The sequence below is a fragment of the Pteropus vampyrus genome, unplaced genomic scaffold (genome assembly GCF_000151845.1).
Source record: "Pteropus vampyrus isolate Shadow unplaced genomic scaffold, Pvam_2.0 Scaffold173, whole genome shotgun sequence".
NCBI classification, from domain to species: domain Eukaryota; kingdom Metazoa; phylum Chordata; class Mammalia; order Chiroptera; family Pteropodidae; genus Pteropus; species Pteropus vampyrus.
The window spans coordinates 258,517-269,955 of NW_011888954.1; the positions used below are offsets into that span (position 1 = coordinate 258,517).

Here is an 11,439-nt window from a genome sequence, read left to right on the forward strand (position 1 = left end):
TGACCAGTGGTAGGCCAGCTTGGAGAACACATGAGGGTCTGTCGTCAATGTGGGATTTGGCCCTGCTCTGGGAGTGGGTAGGCCATGAAGCCAGGGGCCTAGTGAGCTGCCCTAGCCCCTCTTCAGGTTCCTGGGCAGGGCTGACATGTGCTCAGCAGGCACTGCTCTCAGTCACGGCCCTCACTGCTCTTTCTTCTGGCTAGCCACAGAGAATGGCCTGGCAGACTTAAGACTGGTTAAAAACCCCATTCTAGCCAAAATGTCTGTGGTAGATTAATTTATTCTATAATTTAAAGAATTCCATTATTAATGAAAGAAGTAGAATCTTGAGTATGAGCTAAAGCCGGAATAAAAAAGGCCCATTCTTCAGGCAATATTAATGGAAGCTTTGTATATAAATAACTTTATATATTGGTGAATACAACAGCACTTAAAACTAAAATGTCTGTTAGTGATTCACTGGGTTCCAAAGACTGGCCTTCTGTGGTCAGCAATCTTTTTTCTTTGTGACTCCACTATTCTAGACAGAAAACAGTTAATCCAATATGATTTAGTATCTCACAAAAGATTCCACTGAAACATTTTCTGCCAAACGTTCATCTAACAGCTGCTTTTTTATTTCAGTGAGAGGTACTTGAAGTAAAATCATTGTTCCTTGTGAAGATTGCATGCTAAACAATATAGAGCTACCAGATTATTAAACAGCAAAGGCATTTGATAATATTAGCACCAACCACAGGTTCCACTTCTGCTGATGCACAAAATTTTGAGTAATTAGTCATTGCACAATATTGTATTTATATCCTTTTTTGCTTGAGCTGTTAGGCCACAAAGTCAGCAGGCAGTTTCTGTTATAGAAGGGTACTCTGGGCTATTTATAATGTTTCTGTTTCCTTACAGTTGCTGCTTCACTCTTGGGTCTTGGGCCAGGTCTACACTGTGAAAATGAAGGAAGGAACTGAGCAATTGTTCTGCGAATCTAACTGCTGAAAGCTGGTGTGGATGATTCACAACAAACTGTGTATGTCTTGGCTAGAATGCCTGTTATTTTCTCTATAAAACTCATATTCATCACATACTGGCTCATGTGTCATTACATCGGGGGAGAGTGTGTAGGTACGTGAAGGCTGTGTTTCTACTGGGAGTAAGCTAGTGTATAAGGCACCGACGATAGGGCGAGAGAGCTGAACTAGCGTTATTTTGCAAAAGAGTTTCCTTCGAATGTTATTTACTTTAAGTGAAGGATAAAGTTCTGTTCCAAATGCTTCTCTGTTGAGTAGATCAGTTATTCCCCAAAATGGGGGCGGCAGGCAGCCAGGCATACCCAGTGGAAGGGCACGTGGGAATCACCTGAGCATCATTTTATTTTATGTTTTGTAAATTGCTTCTTGTGCCATCTGCAGAATATGTGATGGTATGAACTGTTTCTAATTAGAGTAGATTTTAGCTTTTAGGTGAGTCAGGGCTCAAAAAAATGCTGAGAACCATTGAGACTAGTAGAGCAATCTATTTGTATTGACCATGAAATAAGCATCTTACTTAGCCTCCCCCCTTGTCCCCCTCACTCCCCCCTTTTTTTAAAAATAAAATGAACTACCATGATATCCTCTGAATTCTTAAGAGTTCCTAAACCCACGTCTCAACATCCCTGGTGCATCTCCTCCCTAGTCCAGGCTGCCATAATGTCTCACCAGATCAGTGCAACAGTCCGGATGGTTCTCCCTGCCTCCCGTATTATAATCTCTACTGTGTTCTTCACACTGCAGCCATGTCCATCCTTTTATAAAGTACAAATCTACCCCATGCTTAAACTCTTCAATGGCTCCCCACTGCCCTCAGGAGAAAGTGCAGATTCCCAGTTATGGCAAGTAAAGCCCTCCACAACCCACCCCTATGAGGCTTTACCATCCTCTTGTACTTGAAGCTCTTTCCAAACAGAGCAACTTGAAAAGGCGCAGACACAACATGCCTTCTTGGCCCTGGGCTGTTTCATGAGCTGTTGCCTTTGCCTGGGTTACCCTTCACCAAGCTGGCTCATCCTTCAGCTCACCTCCTTCCCTTGCCTGCTCAGAGCAGGCTCCTTATGCTCCTCAGGGCCCCTCACTTGCCCTTTCGCAGCACGTCAGGTGCACCCCCATCACGCACTTCTTTTCCTGACTGTGTGGGCTACATACACTTCTAGACTTAAGCTCTTTGTGGCCAGGGACAGTTATATTAGACCAGTGTGTCCCTATTTACACTGGCACACGCCTGCCACTTGGCATGCAGAAAATTCAAATAAACTGTGCTGAATAAATGAGTACACAGTGGGGTGCTCCTCACCCCATTTTGCCATCATTTACCACGAGAGTCTTTTCCATTTCTTAAAGGACTGTTTGCAGTCCTAAAAGCCACTTCTGTTTCATCCACTATGGCACCAAGAATAAAGAGACAGGCAGCCTTGGATCCCAACTGTGAACAAACCCTATTTTAGTCTTCTCTCTCTAGCAGTTTTAAAAGACATGAAGAATAGCCAACACAGAGTAGACATATCATTTGGAAAGTCAGCAGGTAAACAGAGAAAGCCCTCTAAGTCCTGGCATCTGAGGCTGTAACTCAGGAATGTCCCCACCTCCATCCACCTGGAGAACTGGCAGCTTTCTACTCTTCAGAGCTCTACAGTTCTCTTCTTCATGGCTTGAGAAAAGAGAATGAGAACCCAAGTAATTTAAAAAAGAGACATGGAGAATAGAAAAGAGAAGGTCTAACATATACCCACTAGGGGTTCCAGAAGGAGAAGATTGAGAAAATAGGGAAGAAGCAATCATAAAATGATTTTAAGGTTTTTTTCAAAATTGATGAGAAACACAAATACTGAGAGATTTAGGAAGAATAAAGAGTCATGAGCAGTATAAATAAGAATAAATTCAGATCTGGACTCATTGTAGTAAAACTGCAGAATGGCAAAAACCAGGAGAAATTCTTACAAAATAATACTATCCTCCTGTTCGAACGTGTTCCTAAAAGCTAAGTTCTGATATAGGCTGAATCTTCATAGCACTGAAGCACCTTAAGCAAAAGGTGTAATGTTTTATTTCTTGAAAACTACCTGAAGCAAAAAAGCAAAACATTAAGAATTAACAAAGTTAGGTGGTAGATCCGTGAGTGTTCATGATATTACTCTTTATATTTTTCAGTATAACTGAAATATTTCATAATTTATAAAGAAGGAAGGAAGATAAACTGGTTTTGGGATTACTGAGGGAAGTAGTAAGTTTAAGTATTTGATACAAATTATATTCATTTACAAAGTAACCTATACAATTAGATTCCTACATGCTAAAACTAAGAGTTAAAGAGAAGACTAAGTAGAGGAAAATGATTTTCCTAACTAGGAAACAGGAAGTCACGGGGAAGTCATTTTCTAGCAAATGTAACCATGATCTTTCTTTTCTCAATCTGGTTTGTTTTGACCAGGGAAGGAAAAGGATATAAAACTTTCAGATTTTAGAGAATCTCTCAGGGGAGATATAATTCACCTAATCTCTGGAACCCCTCTATCCCCAAATCACATAGCTTTTTCAAGGGTTGTACTGTAGGATAGAGCACTCCTATAGTTTTTAAAGGAATATAAATAGGAGGAAAGTGAGAGTGACCAGTTGCCTCTTTAAACACTGTCCCACTGTAGGACATTCTACTCACATATACATGCATACAAACACGTGGCATTCATGCCACTAACAGTGTAGTTGCACGTAGCACATCAACATAGATAATACACAAAGTATACACACCGGCAACCTACAACACACACATACTTTCACACAACGGGCAGACAAATTGCAGCAAGCTGTGAACCACACGTGTTTTTACATTTCCTTGTCCACCTCTATCAGCAGCAATGGTCGCTGAGGGCAGTGGGCATGGTTCCAACTCACGAGGCTCTACAGGTTGGCTCTAGATGGTTTTCTCACCTCCTCATTTCAGGTCTACCCAAGAAATATGGCCACACAATGAAAACCACTAAGACCTGCAGTACAGGCCTGGCAGTTTGCTCCTGAGATCACTACTGTAGCATTCTAGAAAGCGAGCAGGAGCAGACCTCTGGCTCACTGCCATGGTATCACGCCGATATCGAGGCTACTTAAGGAGTGGGGAGAAGTGGGGCTTAGGTGTAGGAAGCTAAGAGGAAAAGAAGTCTTAATTGTAGATGGGTAAACAAGCTGCCACAGCCTCATACCATCCCTTCTTACTGGGAGAAGGACTATTTCCTGTCCCTTCAATTAGGTACTGTCTAGGTCCACAAAACACTAAATCTAGATTTAGATTTTGCTGTATTGACTTTCACTAAGGTTTAAAAAGTTGTTTTTTCCCCTCTATATCCTACCTCTACCTCCATGCCTTTCTTCTCTACTATCATTGCTCTTCTTTTAGTCTCTGGCCATATTTGAGTTCCGAAGCAAGGCCAGTGTTCCCAGGTACCCCCGGGAGTCCCTAAGATGTACAGCCTGAGGCACATGTACATGCATGTCCAGTTCTGGCTGTGGAACAGTACTTAAGGAAAATGGAAAAAATAGACTTGTATTTGGCCCTGTTTCAGTTCCTCAAAGTGAAGATGACATTTCTGGTAAGCAGTTACAATTAGATTTTTAGAGTCCTGGGTTTTCAACGGATCACATGCAGGATTAAGAAAGATAATTTAAAATATTTAATTCTGCCTGATTAGCTAGTAAATGAGGGGATCTGCTGATGTGAAAGTAAAATAATAGAGCTAATATGCCCCCTGGGGCATGACAGATGTTTTATGCCTTGTCCATCAGTCTCTTTAGCAATCACCTTGTCTTCTGTCTTTTTTTTTTTTTTTGTCGTCTTCATCTTTTCTGGCAGCCAGAGTCAGTAGAGTTTGTACGGATGTCACGTCCCTTTATTGATATAATTCCTAAGGTTAAGATGGCTATTTCAGAGCCTCACTTGGGTTTACTTTATTTTATGATGCCAATTTCAGAGATGTCATTTACCCTCTGTAATTTAGTGTTTTTGGTCTGGCCTTTCTATGAATGCAGGTAAGACAATCTAAGGATATATTTTAAAATGGGAAACTGGGTAATTATCTTGTTTTCAAGTTGGTAAAAAAAAAGAGCATTTGTATCTGAGATTTATTCTTTCCCTCGGCAGATGCAATGTAGAATTTAAGGAACATAAGGAATCCTGCAGATCCTCCAGTCCCCTGAGAACACTGGGGCTTAGTGAGGCTAAGTGACTGTCACATGACACTAGTTATCTTTCCAGAAGAAACCGGAATGATTTCGTTAGTTCAGGAGGACCTAATTTTACATACCGAGCATTGTATTAAGCACTGGGTTTGCCCCCAAAGTGCCCTCTGAGCTGGACCTTGAAGATGGGTAGGAGTTTACTAGGTAGGGAAGGAGGAGTGTTGTTTCTTTTGTTAAACTAGAGAGATAGTTTGGGAATGCTCAAAAAAAAAAAAAAAAAGAGATTTCCTTTTCACCAGCCTCTCTAGTTAGCAGTTCGGGCCCCTATTTAAAGAAGTTTAATGAAAAGATGGTTTGGTGTAGTCTCTAAGGGTGGTGTACCTCTCTTCTAGGTTTGGCCATTCAGTGACAAGAATAAATGAGCATGATCTGTGCAGGAACCTGTAAGGTCTGGACTAGCTCAATTGTGCCACGCTGCTGTCCGTGCAGTTCAGCTCCTTGCCCTGTGTAGGGAGATGCTGGAGTTGCATGGCAGTGGGACCCGGGTTGCCCTCCAGCAGTGTACAGAGCCAAGGTCGCCCCACTCTGTGTAATGGTGAGTGATGCAAGCTCTTGGTACATGGTACCTGGTATCCCCAAATGATCCCGGTGAAGTGAACAATCAGCCACGTAGTGTCCTACTAATGAGAAAGAACACATACTAAGTGTTTACGTGTGCCAGGCACTGTTTTTAGAGCTATCTACATGGGTTACTGCATTTAAGAGAGGCTGCACTGCACTGCACTCCACTGTAAGCAAATGGTGCCTTTGCAAGATCTGGCAGCTTCTCAATATCTAGAGAAATGGAGCAATTATAGAAGCCTGTATCATGACAAGTGACAAGGAAAGTCAGTGCTGAAATGCCAAATAGTTTGAGAGTGAAGGCTACGTAGACTGCTACCAAATCAAGAGGCAGAATGGTATGGTGGAGAGCACTTGAATGTTAGACCCGAGCAGACAGACAGACAGACCTAGAGTCAATTCCTAGCTCCGCCAGCTTTCTAGCTGTATGACTCTAGCCGGGTCCTTTCGGAGCATTGTTCCTCCTGTATAAAATGGGCATTAACCCCACCTTGCAGGGTTGTTCTGAACGTGTGAGCTGATGCACAGAGTCCAGCACAATGCCTGCCTGGCACAGAAGAATTTTCTGGCTTTTCATTATCAGCCAGAGAATCTTCATTCCTGAAAATCCGTAAGAATCCGGAATTTCAGAGGTTGCCTCGGAGGTCACCCTTTCCAGATGCATCATTTTTGGATGCACACCCTGAGCCCCAAACATACTGAATCATTTGCCCACAGTAGCCTTCTAGTTAATGGCTAAATCAGGAGTAGAACTCAGGATATCATCTGCCCTTACCCGCTGGGACCAATGATTACAGTTAAACCGTATGCAAAACTCTTGAGATATTTCACCAAAGAGGTGATTTAGGCTGATCCTGTTTAGTTCACATCAGATTATTTTCTCCTCACAGAACAGATGATTTTTCAGTATTCACTTTAGGTCACTTCCGAAGCATGTTCATTTGCTTTCTTCTTTTATGTGTTAGTCTGCTTGGGCCAACGTAACAACATACCACAGACTGGGTGGCTTCAACAACAGTAATTTATTTCTCATAGTTCTGGAGGCTAGGAATCCAAGATCAAGGTGCTGCCATAGTAGGTTTCATTCTGAGGCCCCTTCTCCTGCCTATGGGTGGCCACCATCTTGCTGTGTGCTCACATGACCTCTTCTTCGAGTGCACACATAGAGCTAGTTCTCTGGTGTCTCTTGAAGGACATGAATCCTATGGGATCAAGGCTCCGTCCTTATGACCTCATTTAACCTTAATTACCTCCTTGTAGGCCCTAACCTGCAAACAGAGTCACATTGGGTGTGAGGGCTTCAATATTTGCATTTTGGAAGGGATACACAATTCAGTCCAAAAAACTGTGTTACATGTGTTCCTCCATCCCTCGTTAGCCATTCCATTCAGGTCTATTTCAAATAGGAGATACCTGAACGACCACGTATGTGAACTGTTAAGCACCTAAACATGAGGCATCACCTAAGGCCTGGCTCCTTTTACAACTCCTCCAGGTCCTCAATTAATAAAGACCAAGAAATGTGGCAAAAACCAGAATCTGGATCATTTAATATATTATTGTGAGAATGAAGGCTGAAGAGTTAAACTGAGATATATAAGCAGACTCATTCAGAAAGAAAACTTGAACATGAGTAAAGTCACTTTGAAGATCTGTGTGCATTGGAGTGACAAACAGAAACAGCGCAGCTTTGACATTTATTCTGATATTTCCAAGGGAAACTGTATGAAATAACATATTTTTGAGGGAGTTTTTTTAAAGAAAGATTAAGAACAAAAAATTGTCAAAAGCGTGTAGTTAAATATCCAGACTTAAGGAGGTTCACGTGCCCTGGATCTAAAGATAATGTAGAACTTATTCTTTGGCAATAGGGGACGCTCCATTCAGAAGTCATCTGAAGTCCAAGGGCCACTCAGCCCACTGCCATAGAGGTTCTGGAACACTTGGGAGGTTCTTTATGAGACCAAGAGTGAATTGTAGCCAACTACTGGCTCCTTTGTGAGAATGGTGCCCAGAATACTCTTTTAGAAATTACATCACCTATTTTATTTGCTAGATGTGGCTCCAAATATTTTCCCCCTATGTCCCAAAGTTATATTTACCCCAGATTTCAAAGTAATACATGAAAAATACAGGGTTGTGGAAAAACTCAAACAATTCAGAAGAATATGGAGTAGGAGTAGAAGTCCTCCTTTACAACACCTTCCCCCCCATTCTATTCTCTTTCCCATGAGTAATGATCATAACAGTTTGGTGGTTTTTTCCCCAGATTTTAAAATATGTTTTTAATTACAAATAGCTAGTGCCTTATCAGCAACTGTGACTACTACAGGACTCAAATATTATAGCTAGAAAGAGAAATAAAGAATAGGTTAGCGAACCCTGGTGCCCCTGGCTCTTGACTACTCTCAGCTTACTTATATGCCCTGAATTAAGATGATTTATTATAAAGTGAGCGATTCTTGAGAAGACAGATTTAGTCTAGGGGATGAATTCTCAAAATTAGAGTGTCAGTGGAGATTCTAGGACATAACCATTTACGTGTAGAAAAGCAATTTATATATAATTTTACAGCACTTACAGGCCAAGGATAATTAGTGTTACCACATATTACATCACACTAGCACAACAGTCTTAAACGATCACGCTTAAACATGCGTGACTCTGACCATGAAGTGGTTATTGGTGTTATGATGAACACAAGAAGGCGAAGCCCCTAACCCTCAGGTTGAAGGACCGGAGTGAAGACATGTGCGCCATGTCATTTTGAGGCTGAGATTCAGATGCAGAGAGAGATGGGAAAAGAGACACATCTGTCATGTCTTCCAAACTGAGCCGAGGACATCTGCAGCCACTGCCACCATCTCACTCTAGTACAACGGGAAAACGGATGTAAAAATAGAAGTGATATATCCAACTATTAACACTGAGGCAAAACTGAATATAGCAGTCTGCACACGTATCGACGTAGAATGGGAAATGGCTCCTTCTAGGGCAGGCTCTTGGTCTCAAGTGGTCAATGTGCCAACTAACTAAAGCTGTTTCCACCATCCACACCATCCCTGATTTACTTACTTGTTTAATTTTTCCCAGCTTTATTGAAGTATGATTGACAAATAAAACTGAAGTATGATTGACAATTCACGACATGATTTTTTTTAAAGGTGTGCATCGTAAGGATTAGGAGGAGAAAAGTGAGAAAGTTACAAACCAACTGAGAGCAAGGAATACCCTCTTGACAGAAAAGTGAAGGAGCCCATTTGCTTAGAAGGAAATGCCTCTCAGGGGTTCCTCGCCTCACCATGTGAATTATCTCCTCTTCATCAGACTTATGAAGAGGCTGAACAGTTGTGTGCAGAACAGGCAAGGATTTTAATAATGAGAGTACTGGAGGACAGGACAAAGAAAGCATAAAAAAGCTGAGGGAGAGTCTACACCCAGAAAATAACTACCCTTGTTCCCTGCTCCACTGGGGGGATGTTGAGAGCCCATTCAGTAGACTCAGTAGAGCAATTAAGTGGAAGATTCTTTATCACAAGCGTATCCATTCATTAGTGAAGTGCCTAGATGGATCTTTTTGTTATTTTTTTTTGACTTTTGTTTTCTAAATTGAGATAACATTAACAAACCATAAAATTCGCCCTTCAAAGATACACAGTTGAGTGGTGTTTAGTATATCCGCAAGACCGTATAACCATCACCATTCCGGGACGTTTTCATCACCCCAGAGAGGAACCCTGTACTCATCGGCAGTCACTCTCCATTCTCCCCTCTCCTCACACACTGGCAACTCTCAGTCTACTTGGTTTCTATAGATTTGCTTATTCTGGATATTTCAGATAAATGGACGCATACAATATGTGGCCTTTTATGTCTGGCTTCTTTCACTCAGCATAATGTTTTGGATGTTCATTCATGCCATAGCTGACATGAAGGAGTTCAGAACAGGCCTCCCCAAGATGTGTTCCTTTACATGTGAATTATTTTGAGCCGAAGGCAACTGAGACCCTGCGGGCTCACTTGAAACTTTTACCTCTTCCTTAAAGAATTTAAATTTGGGGCCTTGCCCATAATAAGAATTATCACCAGAAATAACATTTTATGACCTATCTATAGGGCAGGGCAAACTTCTAGTTACTGAACATCTGCTCTTCTTATCCTATGAATGATCTCCCTCCCCTCTGAAGCCCCCAGGTGCCTTACCTCCTCCTTAGCTCAGAATGTCATATGTACTTCATTTTAACTCTCCGTCTAGGAACCTCTCATGGACGTGGGGCCTCTGACTCTCTCACGTATGTGGGGTTCCCATACATATGCATGCAATTAAATTTGATTGTTTTCTCATTTCTCTATCTCATGTCGATTTAATTATTAGACCAGCTGGAAGAATCTAGAAGGGTAGAGGAAGTTTTCTTCTTCCCCCACAGTGCAAGCCACAATTTGTTTAACATTCATTGGTTGATGAAAATTTGGGTTGTTTCTAATTCTGGGCTATTATGACTAATGCTGCTATGAATATTCATGTATAAGTTTGTGTGTACACATATGTTTTCATTTCTTTTGAGGATATACCTAGAAGTAGGTATATTGTAACTAACTCTAAATTTCACTTTTTGAAGCATTTCCAGACTGTTTTCCAAAGTGACTATTCCATTTTACATTCTTACCAGCATTGTTTGAGGGTTCCAATTACTCATACTAGTCAGCACTTGTTATTACCTATTTTTGATTATAGCCATCCTAGTGGGTGTGAAGTGGTATCTTATTGTGTTTTGTCATTAAAAAAATCAGAGCCATCCATACACATAGTCTCAAAAGAACAGGCTTAAAGTGTTAATGCCCCACCTCTCTCCACAATCATTTCCATGGGGCAAATACTTTAAATTCTTTTAGTGGTTTCTTCTGGTATTTATCTTCTATTTCTGTAATATGCTTATACTGCTATTTTGTTTTATACTGCTATTTTTAAAAATCAGTTTTAGATGTTATCTCTTGACTTCCAACTGTGGAAGATGAGCATCTAGTTCTCTTATCTTCCTCCATGTGCACACGAACACACACTCACTTTATCCTTCCATCTTCACAATACGATTATAATCTCCATTTTTGGTTGAATCAATAATTGGACTTACATTGTTATGACTATGAATTCACAGCCAAGTGGTGTAGTAAGATTACATTTACTTAATCATATGTTTCCCCTTTAGACCCCCGATGACCTAGGGGAAAAAAATTTGCCTCATTTTTTTTTTTTTTTCATTTCCTCAGTTTTCTACATATTAATTACTACTTTGTCCTCAAATTCTGCAAGAAAACTAAAAATCTCTGGGCATATTCAAACATTTGAATATTCCACTATTTCTTTCTTTTTTCTTTTTCGTTTGTTTCTGGGGGTGGATTTCTCTCCGAGCCCTCCACTCTCCCGCTCTCATCCGCACTGACTGGTCACGGGCTTGCCGCATGGCTGCTGTCCCGGGATTTCCCTTCCTCATCCTTGACTTCTCTCCTGTTTCCTGTGTAGCACCTGTTTCCTGGACCCCACATTTTCCTTTGTCTCAGTCTTATCCCTCATTTTTCACTAGCATATCTTCCAGTAGCTTTTTTATTCCTCTATTCCTCCATTACT

At 41.2% G+C, this 11,439-nt stretch overlaps 2 protein-coding genes across 6 annotated transcripts in view; one reads left to right on the forward strand and one right to left on the reverse strand.

Moving 5' to 3' along the window:
- Positions 1-5,787, forward strand: part of LOC105299128 (39S ribosomal protein L33, mitochondrial) — a 35,847-nt gene extending 30,060 nt beyond the window's left edge. For 2 of the 4 annotated variants that reach the window (XR_002782900.1, XM_023536951.1), the window contains exons 4-5: positions 901-1,021; positions 5,585-5,787. Coding sequence is in view for 3 of the 4 variants with exons in the window: in XM_023536951.1 (XP_023392719.1) it covers positions 901-990 (90 nt within the window). In the remaining variant the exon portion in view is untranslated. Of the gene's footprint in view, positions 1-900; positions 1,077-5,584 lie in introns of those variants that run through there. The other 2 variants (XM_023536952.1, XM_023536950.1) reach the window with 1 other exon arrangement.
- The window catches only part of RBKS (ribokinase), an 80,779-nt gene that overhangs the window by 17,742 nt on the left and 51,598 nt on the right, over positions 1-11,439 (reverse strand). The gene's annotated exons all lie outside the window — the stretch shown is intronic.